The sequence below is a fragment of the Fringilla coelebs genome (assembly GCF_963513975.1).
Source record: "Fringilla coelebs genome assembly, chromosome: 3".
Classification (NCBI taxonomy): domain Eukaryota; kingdom Metazoa; phylum Chordata; class Aves; order Passeriformes; family Fringillidae; genus Fringilla; species Fringilla coelebs.
Window position 1 is genome coordinate 88,849,261 of NC_140030.1, and position 21,933 is coordinate 88,871,193.

General features: G+C 36.4%; 1 protein-coding gene across 2 annotated transcripts in view; it reads right to left on the reverse strand.

Moving 5' to 3' along the window:
• Positions 1-2,650: 2,650 nt before the first annotated feature.
• The window catches only part of PPM1B (protein phosphatase, Mg2+/Mn2+ dependent 1B), a 61,414-nt gene continuing 42,131 nt past the window's right edge, over positions 2,651-21,933 (reverse strand). Inside the window, exons 4-7 of one of the 2 annotated variants that reach the window (XM_084202804.1) lie at positions 21,723-21,840; positions 15,634-15,745; positions 12,361-12,418; positions 2,651-4,598 (exon numbers count right to left, since the gene is read on the reverse strand). In XM_084202804.1, coding sequence (XP_084058930.1) covers positions 4,569-4,598; positions 12,361-12,418; positions 15,634-15,745; positions 21,723-21,840 — 318 coding nt within the window. In that variant the 3' untranslated portion in view covers positions 2,651-4,568. Of the gene's footprint in view, positions 4,599-4,682; positions 6,427-12,360; positions 12,419-15,633; positions 15,746-21,722; positions 21,841-21,933 lie in introns of those variants that run through there. The other variant, XM_084202803.1, reaches the window with a different exon arrangement.

The following is a 21,933-nucleotide window of genomic DNA, read 5'->3' on the forward strand; positions in this document are numbered from 1 at the left end:
AATCACAGCAACCACTGATCAACACAGCAAGGATTTTTCTCTGAAAATTCCCAGTCAAGCTGCACATAGACAAATAAGGAAAGCCAAGAATCAGAAGGAAGATCTCAGTAATTCCAGTTAGTCTTTAAATCCAGACATCACAGCAAAGGAGAACTTTTAAGAATTCTGAAGACAGAAATGTAAAGTCATTGGGAGAACATGACCTTTGAGACGTACAAAGAGCTAAGCACAGCAGCACTGGTGAAGTGACAGAGTGAATGATGGAAATGTTTTGTGTTTGTGTTCAGATCACCAACAGTGAGCTGAACACAAACAGGAGGCACAGGCATGCTAAAATGCAAAAGTTGCTCGTGTTTTGATCAACAGAGAAGCAGCCAGGTATGAACATGAAACAGCACTAACCAAGCACAGCTAAGTCAGGTCTGTACAGCAACAGCCCAAAGAAACACAGACAGGGCAAGTTCAGATTGGCACACAGAGAAAACAGGTTACAAAGATATGAGAGGTGGAGCCTCAGCCGCATAAATTGCTTACTTACCTGGATTAAACGACATAAATTCAGTGACTTTGGGTCCTTTCTTGTGGTTTTTTAAAATTGCCTTCGTCTCTGGGAGTATCCCATGGAGTGGCTTACCTGCACCGGTGCAGCTCCCTCCAACTTCATTTCCAGTTTAGAGCTAAAAAAGAACTATAAAGAGCCAAAAGCAACAGGCCTTCAGACAATCCTCAAGCCAACAAACTTCAAATTAGCTGAAAATTGAAAACTGCTTAGCATTGTGGGCTTTTTTTTTTTTTTTTTCCCATTATAGGCCTATACCTAAGGATAGGCAGCATTGCTTTTCACTTCTTCATCTTCCAGAGGTAAAAGTTGCCTACTACAGTTTGGTTAAATGCTGTAACCAATCTGGAGCTCCTATTGTTTTTTATTTCCACTCAAAGTGCCAAAGAAAAGTGACTGGTTTTCTGGGGCTAGTTTTACTATTTAAGATTTAAGCTGGTGATTATGGCTGATACAATAGTTCAGAGATGAAGTGGCTGACTGAACTCCATTTACACGTGATACCGAGAAACTACTTACCACTAATAGCCAGCCTCTGATGTGCTAAAAGAATCAACAACGTAACAGTTTATTTGGTTTTGTGGTTTTGGATTTTTTTTGTCGTTGCTTTTGTGTTTTGGTTTGCTTTCTTTTAAACCACCCAAATAGCAAAATCAGTATCAGATTCACACTCAAGACCATGAAAAATATGGATATTTTGGCCAAGTCTTGCAAAGGTTTGCATGCAGGCTCGAATAACCACATGAAGATCCAGCCTATTAAGAGGAGACTGTCACAGTAGTTAACCCCTAATATGAGACTTCTGAGGTCAGTGACATAATTTATATTTGCATCTACTTCATTACCCCCTATTCCTTTTAAGATGTTAATTAGGAGCAGTTAAAACAGATCTTTATTCTGCTCAGAGAGCAGATTTGAGAATTGACATGGACTACTCTGCCTCCGTTACAGGAGGTCATAAAAATGAAATCAAGCTGAATTTGATACAACACAAAGACTCCAGGAGGAAGAGGTACTTCCCACTCTCAGTATTCTAAGTAACTACCTTTGTGTTAGTTACCAGGTGGCAACAAAATTAAGACAATGTAATTTTACAATGTTGACAAGCTATGGCAAATACATGAACAAATTTCATCATTCATTCAGATTTCTCACACTAAGAATACAAACTCAATAAGCAAAGTTTTTTCCTGCTGCTGAAATCTACACAGTATTTAAACTAAAAACATGACTAGAATTCATAACCAAGTGGATGCATGAATGGCAAGTAGTGATAATTTAGGGGGGAAAAAAAGCTGTCTTTATTTACATTTTGATGTAGCTGTGCAAGCCATTATCCTTCTTTTCGAAAAACCTGTGTGTATGCTGCACTTCGATACAAGGAAGCATAAACCCTTGTACTTGAGGGAGATTATCCACTTAATGTAAAAAAATCTACACAAAGAAGTGTTCATGGGACTGGAGCCCATGGAATACCAGAAGTCTCACCAGCAGAACAAAGCATTAAAATTGTAGCTCATGAAGAAAGCATGCAGGGGTTATGCTGTACAAGCAAATCCAACAAGAAAGTTGAAAGAAGTTACAGATATGTAGACTCAAAAATCTTCAGGTTCTTTGTAAAGATGTCCATTCTACAGTAACACTAACTATTCAGGCAGGTCATTACCCTGCAGTATCAACATCATGGAGGATTCCATTCGCCTTTTCAGCTAAAAAACTATATTAGTAAGTTGAAAAAAAAATCTGAAAAAGTAAAAAAAAATCTGTAAAAGTTCTAACATGAAAGCATTAACATCAGAGAAATTTCTATTCAAAACTGTGCAACAGTGAAATGTCATAAGTTTAAGCTCAGATCTTTAAGAAACTTCAAGAAATGAGTTGACCAAAAAGACTAGCTGAATCTGAATTTTTTGTCTTTAAATGAATACTGTCCCATAGCTGGACTGACTCCAGCTAAACTTGGGATGGGGATTTGCCCTAGGAGCACTAAATGTTGTTTGCCCTTTCGTTACTCCCACAGAGAAGCCCACTTTGAAACTTGTGCTTTTCTGAGACAAAGGAGCACATCTGCTACAGAACAACCAGAAATCCATCAACTAAGAGACCTCATAAATCTTACTGGGTTATCTTTTTATATGGAACACTTGCATCCTCCTACTAAGTCCTTCCCAAGAAAATAGAAAGCATGTCACACTGTTTTAGCAATCCTTTATTGAAGATAACAAGTTGGTTATGTTCACTGTATTGTATGAAACATCACAATATCATACTGGGAAGGTACTATCAGTACAGGGTTGGACCAGAGCGGACAGTCTGAACAATAAACCATTTTGCATTCTTCATTCCCTATCTTTTAACAACCCCAAAAAAACCTGTAAAGGGACAAATACCTGTTAACATCATCATTTAAAACACTTTAACTTACAAGGCTAAAATCTAATGAATAAATAAAATATACTGTGGCAATAATCCTCTCTAGACCAAAAAAAAAAAAATAAATCAGATACACAGTGAATCAAAATGACTGGAAAAGCTGGCCTTCGGCATCAGTATGAAAGAGCGTGTGGTTTTTACAGACTCACCATGGGGATAAAGTTACAGAAAAATACCATGAATTTAATTTCACACAAAACCAGTTGATGACTGTCATTAGCTTAAAACTACACACAAGGGCAATTACATCCTCGCTGAAACACAGTTTAAACAAATAGGAAAATGTTTACAAGGCATCCACAGCATGTAAATCATGTACAGATGGATACATTCATTGTTTCCCCTCCCCAATAGCTTTTATTTTAGATAAATACTTTACTCTTCCCCATTTTCAGCATTTACTGGACTCATTACATGCACAACTCAAAGAAGTCAGAAAAAAAGTCAAGGTTATTGCAAAAATAGAATTAAACTAAGAATCTTCAAGTACCTTACATGACAGCCACTCTGTACCATGCCCATTGCTTATAAAATGAAAGGTCATTGAACCCATGAAAATATCTCTAATATTTTCTTAATTTAAAATAGATAATTTTAAGTGTATTTATAGTAATCTCAAAGTGATAATTTGAACTTCGAAAATAATGCAAACAATTAAAAATTATACCCATATTACACAAGACTTCTGTCTGTATCTTAAGCTGAAAAAAAATCAAAAAACTATAGAAAACCACATATAGAACAAAAAAATAATCACAATTTACATTATAATAAAGGCAAATTTTCAGCATTTTTAAAAAAACCTGCAGCTGTGAGAGATGTCAAAGCAAGTCACTACTAACTATAAATTCACCAGTTTGTTTTTTTTCCAAAAGATTTTCTCTAGCAAGAGTTGAAGGGTGTGTTGTACACATGCGTAAAATTCTTACTGGTTTTAGATGCCTAGAATCTTCATATATTATTGCCAAATAATACACTTATCTTCAAGCAAGCAGTAGGCAACGTATCACAATTTGGACACCGCAGGGAAACCTAACGGTCTGGTAATACAGGTAAAACTGGAAAATTAAAAAAAAAAAAAAAATACACATCTGATAGCGTATTGCCCAATTGAAATTACTTCCAAGCCACAGAGCTGCAAAGCCTTCCAACTTGGTAAAGTGAAATAAGAAACATCTCAAACAATTACTTGTACTCTCTCTCAAGCTTGTGTGTTGCATGTTTCATTTAGCCACAGTGTATCTTCAGAGTACGCCTACAATCCCGTGCACCTCAGGTACACACAGCGATCTGCTGAGAGAATATTCCTTCCTTCCTTCTTTTTTAGGGCCAGAGTTCATTACAGATGTAATCAGTATGCCTGAGGCTGGTAAAAATACTGTAGTACAGGCAATGCTAAGAGTGGCAATATCAGAAAACACAAAAATGAACAAATGATGGAAAATTCTATTATCTTTCTGCCCATTTCACAAAATGTTGGAAATCCACCAGAAATTTTCCCTTGTATTGAAGAAATCAGATTTAAAAGTTTTTTTCCCCCTTTCAGAATCAAAAGCATTTTAGCAGATTTGTAAGGCTACCACGGATCTTCTAGATCTCCAGAACCCTACAGGAAAAGAAGAGGAGAAACATTACTACTCACCAATACAAATGAAAACATTTTGTTGCACTTTGGATTTCAGTGGCATAATTAAGAAGAATACTAGCGTAAGACAGAAAACATTTTCCTTGTTTTCCATACCTGCCCACTTCCACACACAAATATTTCCTGTTTGTCAACATCATGATGGAATTTACTTTTATAAAGCATGAATCCAGTAAAGCTCTTATAGCAGAATGACTCAAAACCAAGATTTACCTTACTAAATCCCTACTATCAATACATACTATATCTGTGGACTGCAAACCCAAGAAAAAGCTCTACAAAATACTAAGGAACTCAGCTCTTCAGATATTCCTGGTCCAAAAGAAATTCCTGCAGGGTCATTTTCATTCAGGCAGTGAAATTTGTACCTATTTTGAACAATAATATTTTTGTGCATGTGTTATGTTATGAACTGACAACTGACACAAGACTTCCAGATTTCACTTATTAGCAGATGAGCTACCACTACTGCACAGTCCCAGCATTATCATCGACCTACCCAAATGGATGTATGGTTATGTGCTGTACCCCAAGAGACAAGAAAAGATTTGGCAGAAGGCAAGCTTTAGAAGAACAGTTTATTCATTTATATGGCTGATGTTTAGCTTGAACCTGAGAAATGTTGCCCAAATACAGTGGACAATACAAATGCTACAAACCCAAAATCATTCAAAGCTTTGTAGAAACTAATGAACACCATGAGTTCACATCAGAAGCTATGAAAAGTTTCAAGTCATGTCAGAGTGATAACACTTCAAAGTAAGTTTATTACTCACTTAAAAGAGTCAATATGCATACAGATATTATTCCACAGCATATTCTTTATTTTCACTTGTTCACAAATTATTGGAACTTGACACTAGGTACTAAATTTAAGTACATTTTCATTTCTGGATATATGCTATGCAACAACCTGAGAAATAATAATATCATTGTCTAGAAAATCAGTATTTATGATGAACACTGGATACAATCTAAACTAAAAAGAAAAAAATCAAACATTTCATAAGTGACAACCTAAAATAAAACAGCTTTTGTAATTTAGCTGTAATAGAAACTATATACAAACCAAACAAACATGCAGTAAATGATGCTGGGAAAAAAAAAAAACCTGAATAATTTGTACAATTCAATTAAATTGCACAAAAGACACAACTAAGATGTAAATTATTTTAACAATGAGCAAACATATACCATCAAACTATTATTTAATAATGTTCTCAAAAGAAAAAGTTTTAAAATGCCTTTTTGCGTATCATGTTAGATTCCTGGTGTTGGTGACACAGGATTTGAAAAAAGAAGATCAAAAATCTCCAACGGGAAGTTAAATCTCGCTACACAACTTAGGATGCAATAACTGTAATATCCCACAGTATTGAACTCGTAAGGAATTAAGAGCTCTGTATAAACCACCTGTACACATAACTACAGTAAAGCCAAACAGTCTTCCAGGCTAGGAGCGCCGCAGGTAGCGATGTGAGCAGAGGAAGCCGCGGCGGTGAAGCGCAGCGCTAGCTCGCTGCGGGTGTCACGAGTGCTGCTCGCCGCTCTGGTCGCTGCCCGCGGCGGGGCGCGGGGCCGGGGCCGGAGCGGGGCCGGCGCGGGGCGAGCGCGGCTCGGCGGCCGCGGAGTCCTCGGGCGGGCCCGGGCTCTGCAGCTGCGCCAGGCGGTACCCGGCCAGCATCTCCTCCAGCAGGTGGCGGTAGTTGCCCCTATGATTAATCCGCATCTGCCTCAGCGCCTCCACCAACCTCCCCTGCGTTCCGCCTTCCTCGGCAGCGCCGGGCTCCTTCGGTTGAGATTCAACACCCCAAAAAGATCAGTAGTTAAACTAAAAGTTTTTCTAACCACATTAAAAAAAAAAAAAAAAAAAAGCAAACCCAAAACCCAATCTTTTTTGCAAACTGAGAAAGCAACTCTCTATTTGAATGTAAACCACCTTATTAGCAACATAGAACAATGTATTTCATGTTCATACTTTTAAACACCATAATTTAAGAAATGATAACTGTGAAACCAGCATTTTAAATAATTTCAGTTAATTTTGAGCCAGTCAAAGTACCTCCTCCCAATTAACTCTATCTTTATTTCAAATGTCTTTGATAAATACAGATGATAACTCCCCCTCAACTTCGGACATTTATCAGTGGAAAATTTTGACAATTTAAGCTTCTTTAGCCACCAGGTCAATATATTTAATTGTGAATTTCTGCACAGCCAGTAGCAGCACAGTTCTGTGAAAAACTCAGAGAATAGATAACTCTACTGACAGTAGTTTAGCTGAAGCATCACATTACAATAAATGCTCAGTGTTATAGTGAACACTCTCTGATTTTTGCATGCATGATGCCGCCAGAAAAGCAAGCAGCTACCCATGAGCGTGGGGAATGCTGGTATTTGAACAACATTAGACACACCTTTGGGCAGATTGTGTATTGCCTGGAAAAATTAGCAGGTAGAACAGTTATTTAATGTCAAACCTAAGAAGCTTCAGTACAAAATCTGCTCATCGAGTGCTGATTAAGGAATGGAAGTCTCCTCTGCAAATGACCTGCTTGGTTACAAGCCTTCAGTTGAAAAAAAATATTGTGCTTTTTGGTGACAGACTTACAGAGCTCTGACACTAGGTATTTTCACTTTCAAGTGCTAAAGCAGTACTGTTGCTTTAAGGGAACAGTACATTTTAAATTATTAATATCTAGCAACTTATCAATCTAGACAAATGAAACTATCTCTGGAAGCTGGCAGATTTTCAAGACATTAGAAGCACAATCCAGACCGCCTTGTTTTCATGCTGACCTCATTTTACTGTCATGTAATCCAAAAGATTCCTAGCTACAAGTACTGCTGTCATTCATTTACAAGCTTAATAGCAGTATTGAGAAAATACCTTGGGATCTGTAAGATTCTGCATGCTCTATGTAATGTTGCTGGAATAGAGGCCCCAAGACTGATTAGCACAGTCCAAGTTAAAATGGGGACAATTTTACCACAAAAAGGAGTATTACTGTATATAATGGCATCCCTCTAAGTTTAATTTGTTCAGAAATAAGAGACAGACTTTCACAGTGGTTTGCTGGTCTTAGTTTGAGATGTTTTGACTCCCATGTACTAGCATTTTCACATTCAAATATGAAAATATTCAAGAGAATATGCAATAATTTGATACTCTTGTCTTCAGGAGCACAGAGAGGAGAAGCAAGATAAAGGAGATAGTTTTAGTGTATGAAATGGAACTGCTTTAATACCTTACAAGCACAATGTCAGCAAAAACTCAGGGCACCAAGAAGAGGCTACAGATGTAACCTGTTTCTCAGTTTGACAAAGAAAAAAAAACTGAGTTATGTATATACCTAGCTAATATTAAACAGAGCAACACAGCTGAAGACTTGTAGTTTTTTAAAATTCAGGGAACATTTAAATTCCATATTTCATCTACTCCAGCAGTTTTGCTCTGAGGTTGACATTAGCACACATACACCCTGAAATTTCCACATTTCACAATACCGAGATCTTTAAAAATTCCTTTGGCAGACTGAAGTGAATAATTTTGCTCCATGCAACACTGAAGAGTAAAAGCAATAAGCAATATAATAGCAGCCCTGAGGCTCCTAAGCAATTGAAATGCTGGTAGGAGCTGAATTAGCAATGCTGTTAGCGTTTGATATTCAAACTCACATCCTGCATGGCGTTGCACCCTATTTTACAGCAGGCTATTTTGTGCTTCCCTTGTGTCCCTCAGTGCTAACAGACAAGAAACCCCACAGACAGTAGGACAGAAATTGCCTCTTTTATATATTATACGCTATATAGACAGAGATTTCTCTCTAATGATGTGTGGCTGGAACAGGTCCCTGAAAACTATGGTTATTGTGCAAGGTAGCATTTGCCTTCCTTCACATTTCAATTCAACTGAACCGCTACTGACCATAAAGTCAGGAATAAATTTGTGCTAGCTATATTCAACATGAGCATTCACAATTTTTACACAAGTTTTGTGCTATTAAATTATGTGCATGAAAAGGGCTGCTATGTATTAAAGATTGGATTTGTAACATTGTGAGAATGATGTAAGAGTTGTGTCCATTTACATTTTTTTATGTGTAGCAGCCCTTAATGGCACATGATTTGGTTCAGCCAACTGCCAGAGTGTATTATTAGTAAAAACAAGAGAGAAACATGATTGATTTCAACTAAGATGCTCAAAGGCCGTTTTAAGCAAATGCCACTGAAACTATTAACACAGCCACTGCAATTTTAACATTCCTTCTTGTGTTTAAGGATATATACATACAGTGAAGTAGTCTAATTGGATAGTAGTCTCCTAGCCTTAGGAACATATCAGAAAATTAAAATGGTCAGAGTAGAGTCACAGAGAAAGAGTAGTACTTTAGCACAACTCTTCAGTGGTATTGCAACACTGCAGTCCTAACAATTATTTAGCTATGTAAACATTCTTTTAAATTCCCTTTAAAGATCTGAAAGCATCAGGCCTCAATACATGACAGATTTCTGTGCTTTCACTCCTATTTGTAAAGGCACAAGGCACCACATTTATAGCAGAAGTCTCCGCTCAAACAATGGTTAAAGCTGTTCAGTGCGATCATAGTGCAGGGCTCTCTCCAGCCCTGGATTTAGAAAATACTTGTAATCTGCTGAGATTCCTAGCAGAAAAAACTTAGGAATGCTATACCCTCAAGCCAGACTAGTGATCTCTGGATACTGCTCTAAGTAAGGATTCCTTTCTTTCTCAGACTCTTGCTCTGCATGACATCTCCTTACTTAGGCTCTATGTTAAGGTTTCTCAGAAAACACGTGTGAAGAATAAAAACCTACTATCACTAGTTTTTGGTTATCACTAGGATAATCAAAAAACAAAATCCAAGTGCAACACTACCTGAAACATCTACAGTGCTGAGTAAAACAAAGCTAACCTAGAAACAGATAAAACCAAGGTTTTAATTTATATACTAAGAACATACTTGCAAAGCTATTATGATCCAGCATAGATTCATCCAACATGAACTCACAGTAACTATTTCTAAATTGTTAGACACTAAAATGTATAGTCCTTAGAAGGAAGCCATATTCTCAATTACAAAAGTTCATCTGACTGTTTGGGTTGTTATTGTGTGGTTTGGAGAGGGTTTTTTTAGTCATTCGCATTAATATTTTAGGAACTAACAACATTACTATTTTGCCATGACAGAAATTGCTCTAGCCTTATATACAACCGTAAGATGGAAGATGACTGCCACAGGCAGAGTTCCCAGTCAGTAACAGAAGTGTTCTGCAAAACAGCCACTCTCAGCAGACAAGGGTGCACTGCTAACCACACACAGGGAAGGATGCTCAGGTGCAAGTGTGCCTTTGTGCCCTGCAGACTCAGCATCCATGTCTCTAGCACCTAATTTTTCATATGAACATCTGCTCTTGCCTCATACTAGTTTAAACAGGAGCATCATTGGCCAGATTTTAATCTCACTTGGCAATGTCATCATTGGGATATACTCTATGTTTCTTTCCTGCCTTTGCTTCCTGCTTAAATGTGAGATGTACAGCAACATTATCACTGTGTGTAGACATTCTGAAGAGTCTGATGTTGAATAACTGAACAGCTTCCTTCCCCTTACGTCTCTCTGGACACTACAGTATCCAGAAGGCTACAATACACCACACATACACCTGAAACTGAGTAAGACCAGCAAAGAAGTCATGTTTTCATGATCTCAGATGAGGCACTGCAGATTCATCCACTTCAAGGACATTAAGATAACTTGCTTGGGAAGATGCAAACAGGAATTGTATCCTTCACCAAGGGGGAGTTTATCCTCTCAAACTGCTCTGGGCCAGTACCACTTAGGGTGAAAAGAACAAAGGTGGCAAATGACATGCTATCACAAGCTCAAACTAGAATTTAAACCACTCTACTTAAAACACATATCTGAGATTTGCACTTCTATATCAACCTAAGAAAAATTTAGGAAGCATACTGCAGTCTGTTGTTCGAATCTCTTTTTAAAGAAACCAAATTAAAAGCTAAACCAGCTACTCGGGGATTTTAATGGCAGGAAAGGTCAAAGCTGTTAATGATATATCCTCTTATGAGCAAAATGCATATTTTGGTTAGCTACATCATTTTATTAAATTAAAATGGATGATGCACAAACATTTCCTGAAAGGAGCCAATAGACAAACAGATGCTCTACTACATATTAGGACTTTCAGCAAATTTGCACAGCTATTGAGAAGTAAATCTAGACTGAGACCAGGTGCATCATAAATGCAACTATGGCATATAACATTTCTAAAATGTAACCATTAGACAAATATTCAGGATTTTTTTCTCAAAATTCCAATTAATTTGTAAAACCTATGCTGTTTTATTTTTTATTTAATTTTTAAAGAAGCCACATATACCAGAAACTTCTCCCCAAAAAGCAGGGGAAGTTCTGGCTAACAACAAAAAGTAGCAGCAGACTGATAGAGGTGCAGGGTTCCCTGAAGGACTAAAGAAGCTGAAAAGAGGAAAATTTTATGCATCTTGGTTTGGGGTACTGTTGCACAATTTCTTGGAAGTGAAATGGAAAAAGTATATCCTATGACTTTCAAACTAGACAAAGGAACAAATCCAAAAAAATTAACAAGTTAGAAGATTTCTTCTCCATTTGTACGCTAATAGAATAGTGGCCCCTTCCACCCACACAAGCTTTCTGACTGAAGATAATAAATCTAGGCAGTTAAGAAAAGAGGACAATGAGAAAGACACAGTAACAATTGTGAGACTGCATATTTACTTTCTCAAGGTGTGCAATTGATAATTTCAAGGTATTTCAAGTGCAACACCATTCACTGTAATAACTACCTGGCTGAGGTAGTCTTCTCAGCCTCGTAGCCTTCTCAGAAGGAAAAAATATTATGAAGGATTGACTAGAATAGGAATGGTACTTCCACAAAACAGTTCACATAAACTGTACAGGAAATGACAACGTGTACCAGCACTGATGTTTTTTATCAGTTCTTCAGTTTTCCACAGTTTTTAAACAAATTTAACCACAATTGATAGAAACACCAGTTATTACTTACACTGATATTAAGAGCCACCTAATAATCAGGTTTAGAGGTACAATAAACCGGATTTCAACATACTATTTAAAATTCAGCTTCGTAGGAAATGGTAAGAAGAATGTAAGCCATTTGAGAACTCGTAACTGAAGTAATCTAAAATTACTTTTTCGTAGACCAGTAGAGATGGGATATGAAAAGATAGTGTAAATGCCATGAAAACAGTCAGTATTAGTTTTGTAGTCTTTTATATTCAGTGTACCGAGGCCTTCTTACAAAAGACAACAGGAGTGTGTTTGCCCCTCTTGTACTACATTTCTGGACAGTAGAGATAACAGCTAGTTAGGCAATGGATTTGCTGACTACTAATTTTTTACAATTATAAACCATAGTTTAGAAAAACCCTGCACTGTTGCCTCACAGGTTTGACTGAGAAAGTGGTAGTCATTTAGATGTTCAAAAAGTCTTTCAGAACTGGGCGTCAGTTTTCTGTCTTTTAGAGGAAGAACTTCTATATCAAATGCATCCAAAGCAAGTTAAAAATTAGAGGTATGTTACAATATGTATCTTGTTTAATTCCCAGTGACAAACACTTTTGTTTAATGTATGACAGCTTTGATGTTCACATTAATAAAGAGCAATCAGAATGGTAACTTACCCCCTCATTGTCTCTGTGTGGATTCAGCCTAGTATACACATTTTCAATAATATTACGCCTAAAAAGAGAAGTTTTTAAAAAAATTAAGCAAAACAAAGGATTTCAAAACATTGAGAAAAGTTTGATCAGAGTATGCATTTTGAAGTGCTTAAGGTATTTTTCTTTTAATCTGCCTTTTGAAAAGATGAAACCCACTCTGCGTCTTTACTCACTTTCAATAAGAATTTGGGGATCTAGCAACTGGTTAAGATTTGTAAAGACTGAGCAAAGTAAAACCATTTTATTACCTTACCCTCTCCATGATCCACCTCTTTTTAGAGCTGCATACTCAGATTTTGTCAAGAGTAACATTTAAATCTATATTTTGCTTGCTATGAATAAATTCTTCAAGTTTGCTAGTTTTCTTTCCTTATTTCTGGATGTGCAACTTGAAGACAGTTCAGTTTTCCCCCACCTTTATTACATATATGCAGGTTACAACCCATCTACAAAATTTTGAAGCGTGATATGCATATAACCCCTGAGATGTGTTTTCTATTGTCTATTCACACTGTAGAAACTAAAACACCAAAGCCACAAGCTAGACTTTTTTTGTAGCAGTGCCATTTAAGGCCACAAGTTCACAGGCAGTCAAAATAAGCACAAAGAACTTCACAAAAAATAAAACCCATCATATAAACAGACTTCTGATGCAAAAAAGGTTAGGTTAAGTACTCACATTTTAAATCAAAGTTAAAACTGGCAAACATTCAGACAGTTATAATAAATATGATCTAAGTTATTGACAGCTTCAACAAAAAAGAACTGCTATGCAGACTAAGACTCTTTAGTCTGGAAATGACCAAGATCTCTAAAAATTATGTCTTACAGAATGAGGGGCACCAACTGTTGACTCTTCTAAAGAACACAAAGGCATCAGATGTCAAAACAGCAGCACATGTCTCAAATACACATGGCTCTCAGTGCAACAGAACTTTCTGCCCCAGAATACTGAGAATGCTATGAGTTTGATGAGGCTCCTTCTGAACATAATTAAGAAATCTGGTAAGGTTGCATATTTGAGGCAGTATGAGATCCACTGGAATTGACGGAAGATCTTCCTAAAGAAAAGAAACTGAATCTTTTTGCCAATGCTAGAGGAAAGGGTTCTCTCCATTTAGTTCCACATTTAGTGATAGAGGAATGGCATAATTCTGACTAAATGTCTGTACTACATAAAGCAAAGGCACCTCCAATGTAACAGAAAATACCTGGACAGTCCAAGCAAGACTGCTACAGAAGTAGGAGGCAGCCACTGCAGTGGGTTTAAAAAGACATGAAAATAAGCTACTTGGGAAATATCCAATCTTTTTAACTCACTTTTCTTTCTTTCACCAGTGTATTTCTCTGCGCTCTTCTTTGATGGGAAAACTCAGGAGCAGGATTCTGAGTGGAACTACTAAGGTCCAGGTGCCAGAGTAGCTCAGGGCTTTTGTCTACTTCAGCAACAAACCTCCAGTCTTGAAGCAGCATTTGAAATCACAAGGGGTTTGAAGTCAAGCCAGAAAACAGTTTTGGAGAGTAAGATTTTCTAGGATTAAACAGCACCATCAGCTGACCCATACATCTCCTGTCTCAAAGAGTGGGCCAGCAGGGGCTTCTACCTAAGTGAGAAGCTTGAAGGAAGGAATTATACAGTGCCAATATAAATGGAACTTCTTAAGGGGTTCCTAAGGTTTGTAAACATACTCTAGTCATAGTAACATTGAATTGCAATTCTCCAGCTCAGACATACTAAAAATTGGGAGCAACTTGAACTGGTGCTAAAACCGTGGATTACAGCCACAGACAAGATCTTTTTGCAATCTGTTTGAGCAAGGTCTTTGGAGTTTCAACACAAGGACAAAGCGTAACTTCTTTGTGACCTGGTAACATCTCAGGATAAGGACCTCAAGAAAAAGAATATCCTCTTGTTAGGACAAAAGTTTTAAGTTACACAGTATGTTGATTTGGATTGTGCAGTAGTATTTTTTTCCAATATTTCCATTAATTTCCTGCAAGTAAAATGAACTTAAATGTGTCACTGTCTGTCTTTGTCCCAAGTTCGGAGGCCAAGAACAAGTTACTTAATACTTAATAACATTAAGTTACTTAATAATACTCTCTTGAAAGAAACTGCAGGTACACCCCTGAAGTCAGGGGACTTTAAAGGTCAAGATGAAGAGAAAGGCACCAAAATGCAAATTCTGAACCAAGTCCATGAAAAATGCAACCTGGTTCACAGCAAATTAAAACAGATTTTATATGCCAGGGGTCCAGAATAGTGCAGCAGTACATGATGTAGTTATTAATGAGCAAAACAACAAAACACAGTAGTTGGGAGGCACCAAGAAGAACAGGCACACCAAAACTTCTCTGAATGCCTGGAATGCACACAAGTGGAGAAAGACCCAGAATGTACAGACACATCTAAGGCCAGAGAGATATAATCATGGCAAGCAGTGCTCATTAACAAGTACATGCAATGGAAAAGATGTACACACACAAATGCTCAGAGGACAGGACTTTATATTCTGTAAAATACGAATATTCCAGAAACAACATGCTCTATGCTAGGGAACAATAATCAGTCCTATTGTCTGAGGAATTCCAGATTAACAATTGTTTATGCAATCCTGAATTCTTTTCATTAAAATCCTTAAGTTAAAGGTGGCTAGAACATCACCATTGGGCTCCCCAGAAAGCCAATGTAATTTCTGAAGGTTATTCCTGTTAAGTTTTAAGATGTATATTCTATTTCAATATTCTCGGTTATCTACCGTTCCATTTCAGACTAAACAAATAAAACCAATTTTCTCATGAGAATGTTTACTGAGCAAATAAGTACTGTTCCAAGCTTATAATGGACATTAAGTGGTTGGGAAAACATGACATCAGGAAAACTCATCTCCTGGCATTTTTCATACTCATTTTGATCTGTTTGATAGCTCTTAACAAATGTAGTAAAGCAGTAAAAAGCCAAGAATACTTTTTTTTTAATGGCCACATAGAAATAATAAATTAATACATTATGTATAAATTAATATGTTATGTAGAATACGATTATGTGTTTCCTCTTAACCATTCTGGAATGGGAATAATGACACAAATGTCTATATACTGCAAAAGGTAAACTAAGTTCAAACATAAAAAACTTGATTTGAGTATAGCTATTACAATAAGAAAACTTTAAAACATTAAATGAAAGAGTGTCAGTAAATTTAACAGTTCAAGAAATTCTAGTACTGTACTCACTTGCCAGCTAAACCACCTCCTGGTGGTAAATTAGGGATATTCTCTGCAGTTAAAATACGAATAACATGAGCAAGATCAGGCATTCCTTCTTCACCTGCTTTTTCCATAATTTCTAATTTAAAAACACAAAAAATCCTGAATTAATACCACCCATTGGCTAAGACACTGAAATATAAGACATTATCACTTTTTAACAGAGTCATTATGAAAAAGTTACATGTAAACAGGAAAACATTGTTTGCATTTTAGGTTAACAATCTCTGCACGATAGAACAGAGCTTAAATTCATAGTCTGTCATTCCAGTATGCATCAAGCCTTACTCTCTAAGAGAAATTTAGAAGCAGACTGTGAACTGAATGAAATACCCTGGAGATAGCAGCCTGTTCTCTCTGAAAAAGACAGCAGCTGGAAGTCTGTTTCAGTTAGCTTCCCCTTGCAGTGCCACACGTTACATGCCATAAAGCCAATGCTTCCCAGGATTCTGGCATGCTTCCTTGTCAGTAACACCTTGTATCTTCAAAGGCTGAATCTCCAGTGCACAAACACTTGGACCACCAAGCAATCAAGAGGATACATAATGGGATAGATAATATTAGCACTCAAGTGGCCAAAACAGAATATGGAACTGATGAGGAATAATTAAAAATACTTATTTTAATAATAATTTAAAATTATACTCCATTTTCAAAGCTGACATACAACTCAAGTCCAGTGCTTCTAGCCTCTAAGTTGTTCTAGATTGGAAAAGAACTGCCTGAACTGAAGCGAATGTTCACATATTCTCTTTCATCCAGGTTGCTATTAAGATGAATGTATAACATCTGTGTATACACTCAGACAGGTGTAATGCTATCAGCTTCCAGTCATCAGCCTCTACTCATTCAACCATAGCATAAAAAGGTTTGGAGTTGCATGCACAAGTCTTCTATTTTTAAGAGAGAATATTTTTTCTGAAAATCAAATAAATTAAGGAATGGAGTGCTATTTCATGTAGACATTGTTCAAGATAAAATTCTCTTTAAGAAGAATTAAGAATGAACCCTCTCAAGTATCATCCTAAAAAGACTTCAGTCATTCTGCATCTTGGCTACTATCCAAAGATAAGAAACAAATAATGTAATTTTCTTACAATTGATTATATTCTGGATGACTGACTTGGAGCCTGCAGTTTATGAGTTTCTTAAGTTAGCAGAAAAGCACACCACCTATCCACCTCAAACCCTTCATCCCAAGTTTCCTAGTATTTAAACCTATCTTGATGTCTATCACTTCTCTAAGAAGCAAGTGACATTCAGGCTTATGACTACCAGGATGAACAAAGTGCTTGGCAAGGTACTCCCCCATTTTGTATGGGGCACATCTGTAACCCCCCAAAGCAATCCCTTGCAGGATAATTACATTACCTTGGAACAAATTATGCTTCTAAGTCCCAACTTTAGGCCAGCACCACACAATCTTTGCAAAGAATCAGATATGTGCAGTACTACTAGAAGTGATTAAAATTAAAGACTGTTCAATGAAACTTAGATGTGTATTATCATCCATCCATCCATTAAGGATAAATCATGGCTAGCAAAGGAAATGATAGCTGAGTAAGTATGCCTAAATCTTAGGATTTTGATCACTTCTTCCACATATGCTCACACAAATTAGCCACAACTCCTCTTACAAATCCTTTTGTTCAGTTCTACTTAGTTAGAAGTAATTGTACTACTATAATATAATTTTGCTGAGATACATTTGACAGGAACAATTTCTTATGAAAATATACTTATTATACCAAGAGCAAATCTGGTTTTATACACAGGAAAAGCAGACAAATAGCAAGAATTAGTAATAAGAAAAAGTTTACAAATGCAAGAAATTTCTAAATATTTATTGCAAGCATAAGGGTTTTATATCTTCTTAAAAAGGAATTAAAGCAATCACAGCTAGAGATTCCTGTGTGTTTCTTGGTACTAGAAATATATACATTTATACTGTATAATAACTTCTCAGGGAGCGCTGAACTGAACCATAAGCATCTTCTCTCCATTTCTAGAAGGTGGCAAATCAAGAATTCTGGATGAACTAATCATTATCTTTTTATTTTCCTGGTATTAGAGTGAGTAATTTTATCCAGAACTTGTTTCCTCTCTTAAAAAGAAAAAAAAGCTTCCTAACAGAAAATTGAGAATAAAGCAAATGAGTGTGCATGACCTACTGCCATTACACATTAGTTAGCAGATACACACTGTGGATGTGCTTGACAAAGGCCACCAGAAAAAGAAACCTTTTTTTTTTCAGAAACAGATTTATGGGCATTTACAAAGTTTTCAGCTTAATCTCTGTGATGTTAAGAATAACTCTACAGTTAGCTTTGCATTGCTAATATAATTCAGACACTTAAAGAATAATTCCTGATATTATATATGTATATTCATGAAAGTCCGTGTCAAAGTCTATTACTTTATCTCTGAAACACTTTTCACTAAAAGCCCAACACTTCACTCACAGATAGGTATTTTGAAAATTCAGGTAACATTTTACTTCAATTTTATATAATGCTGGTCCCCAGCCAGACAGCATTACAAGTTCTCCATGTTCCTTTCATGCCCAGCTATCAGATTATGACAAATAAGTTTTATATACAGTATATATTCCACATATGTAAAATGCATCATCCAACTTAGGGGAGTAACTGAGTATATCAGTAAGACTGTTTAAGCACACAGATCATGCGCCCCTGCTTATGATTTCTGGGGTTAGTGGTTTTTTGGGTTTTGTGGAGTTCTGTGGTTTGTCTGTTATTAACTGCAATTCTGATACACCCCTTCAAATAATCTGAAACATATTAGAGAACTGAACTGACTTCTGTAGTTTTCACTTTGGATCTCTGAAAAACAGAGAGCAGAAAGTATTTGCAAGGGGCAGTAAGAAAAAAGTGACCTAGCATAACCTCACTACTGCCCAAAACAGCTGTAGAAGGTGCCCCATCCGTGGCAATGGAACTAGATGATCTTTAAGGTCCTTTCCAACCCAAAGCAGTCTGTAATTCTGTGACTGTGCTTTGGAGATGGATCAATTAAATGACTCAAATGAGAAGCAGGGCTATGCTCAGAGTCATAAATGACTCAGGCACAAGCTTAACCTCATTAAGTATTTCAGTATACTCTACAAATGGCAGCTTTGGAATGCAGTTATTCACATTCCGTCAGCCGCAAAACCCCAACTAGCAACAGAGCATGGGTACATATTTCTTCCACTGGAAATGTCTATAAACAATGACTTGCTGAGTTTGTTTTTAATCAACCTGTTAAAATAAAGTATCTCTAGGTATTAAGACAATAATTCTCTTCTAAGAACTCTGGAAAGATCTTAGAGAACTACTAACTCAACTCATTATACAAATATACAAAATTTCAGGATTCCACTTACGAATGCACAGAGCACAAATGTTACATATGCAAGTATTAAACTGCTTTTCAACTTTTTTTTTTTTTTTTTACTTTTTAAAATCTAGCAAAAGCATGCCTTGAATGCTGCTATTCTCCCTGAGCCAGAGCTTAAAATGCCCAAGTATAGTAGTGAAAAAACCCTGTTGCCAAAAAGGTTTGATGGGTTTGTAGAGTCAGCTTGAAATTTAAGGCCCACAAGAGAACAGAAACAGAACAGTGTGTATTCATTTAGAACAAACACCAGTGATCAAACTAAAATTGCTTCAGAAAGTCCCAGAGGACTTTTTTACTAAGTTCTAATGTTGCCCTGACTTATATTAGTCACTTGGTGAAAGTGGAGGGTATCCAAGAAAACTTAGTTTACATTTTTGACATCTATCTTTGCAGTTTGGTAGTTCCAAGACAACCTTATATTTTTCAGAATGTTTTTACTACATGTATAAATATAATTGTTACTGGCTATCAGCCAACTGCATATAACTTGTGAGCTGCTAACTCATTAATAATTTTTTTTAAATGTTGTTCTTGTTAATTTGTGTTCCAACACCATTATTTGCTTTTTGAAAGGAACAGTCAGCCTCTAGAAAGGCATTTTAAACAAATCCATATTAGCAGTGTCACAACATATCTATCAGGCTTTATGTTTTTAGAATTGCAGACAGTTTAAACCTTTCAGGCACAACTCCTTTATGCACTGTTTTCTACACTAAGTTAAAAGATGAAAACAAAACTGATTAAGGCAATTGTCTTAACCAAAAAGAAACTCCACCTTCCAAAATTTTTACCAACTCCAACACTTCAGATGATAGATTCCTGCTCACTACTTAAACCTTTAAATCAGATACTGTTATTAAAAATTTCAACATATTTCTAAACATTTTTTCTCATGCTGCTTAGTGGTTTGAAATATTTTGCTAAGGCCTTTATCCTTTCTGAACTAATGATATTCAAGGCATATGTGTAAGGTAAACTGCAGCCCCACAACTTTTTTTTCCTTTAATTAAGGAGACTGTATCAAAATTACAGCTTCATAGAATGTATGAATGCAAAAATTTGTTAAAAATCAGATATTTCAAGTTCTGAAGTTTGTTTCATTTACTTTCTCCACTCCCTGTCAGAATTTCTCAAATATGCTGCCATTTCTCGCTAAATACTTGCCTTTTAAAGGCCTTGAACTCTGTCCAATTAGCAAAACACAGAATGACACAGGGAATTCAAGCAGGGGAAAAAAAATCAAGAGCTGAAGCAACAGAAGTTCAAGCTTTGAAGCAATTAATTTCTCTGAAGCACTTAAGCTAAACAATCCTTTTGAGTTACATTTGAAATTACTTCACATCAGTTTGGACTACAAACTCTCAACTATTTTTTATTTGTATATGTATTATTTAGTTAAATGTGATAACAGAGCTAAAAATAATCAGTTCATAGATTAGTTAATCCAGACACTCTGATCACAAGTTATTTGACAGCTTTTCTATTAATCTTAACATTCACTTATAAAAGTAATAAAATCCACTGTAGTTCCATATATTTTTCACCTATTTGCTAACAGAGAGCAGCCACCAAGAAGCTGGGAATACTAACCTGTAACCACTGTGCACACCTGACTGCTGCCAGTGAAGGCAAATGCTCCTGGCTCTCTCCCAGAGCCTATTAACAGCTCATGTACTCTACTCTGACACAGAAGATAACAGGTATTTATCTTAACTAGTGTCATCTAGGAAACCTGGGATGTAAGCCAAATTCCAAGAAACAGGCCTAGAGTTAGCATTTGAAGTGACCACTAGCGCTCTCTAATCTCAACAGAAATTACAAATATACAACCCAGTTCAATTTAGATCCCATTTAAACAAGAGGAAAAGACACCACACACGACAGCTGTGTGCCCAGAGATAACTTGTACCTGAATGTCACTATAAGACACAAAACACAAAGCAGACTTGCTGCTCTTTCCAAGGTAAAAAGGGACTTTTATTTTCTGACTCTAACATTTATAGATTTCTAAAAGTGACAGTGGATTGGAGGGTGCAAATACCACCTCTCCAATGACACTGGATAAACCAACAGTCTATCAAATTTCTCCTCTGCTATAAAAGAATGCAAAACAATATGTTATTTACATAAAGTGTGTGAGAAAATTTGTTACAAGAATGGAAACATCAGAAGGCTTAGAAAAACTTAAAAAATCAGGGCAACACCTTAGAAAACTGGGACATTGACACAAAAACCAAGTATAACTTTTTCTTGCTGTCACAAACTTGCACAGAAAAAGGGAAGAAATAGTACAAATAGTACATTCCTTTTAATATTTCATAAGCAGGACAATAGCAAGATGACAATTTACTGAGCTGATACAACACTCTGCAAGGTCAGTAGCTGCATTTTAACCTATGAAGACAGCACAAAAAACTTCACATTAAGAAAATGTTGCAGAATACCAGGATAAACTAAGCACATGGCCTAAAACATTCTTCCTGACATACAAAAGTTCAAAGTTATAACCAGGTCTGAATTTAACCTAACATAAAAGTGGCATAATGTCTTTCATAGCTTTTGTTTTCATAGTTAAGATAGTTATGACACTACTGGGCTCACCAGCACAATCAAACTGTGATTTGTTCACTATCTAGTGAACTAAGCAGATTTCTTACCTTCAACCCGTGATTCCAAGTACTTATCCAACTCTGCATCTTTTTTCACTGCCTCCTCTGAGACCTTAGGAGCATTTGAAAAACAAACTAATACAATACTCATGTTATCACGACTCCCCTATGTGACAAAAAAGAAAGAGAAGTTAGTATCTTAAGTCTTATTCTTCATCTTTCTACTCCAATCACATTTGTACTTTTTCCAAATATAGTG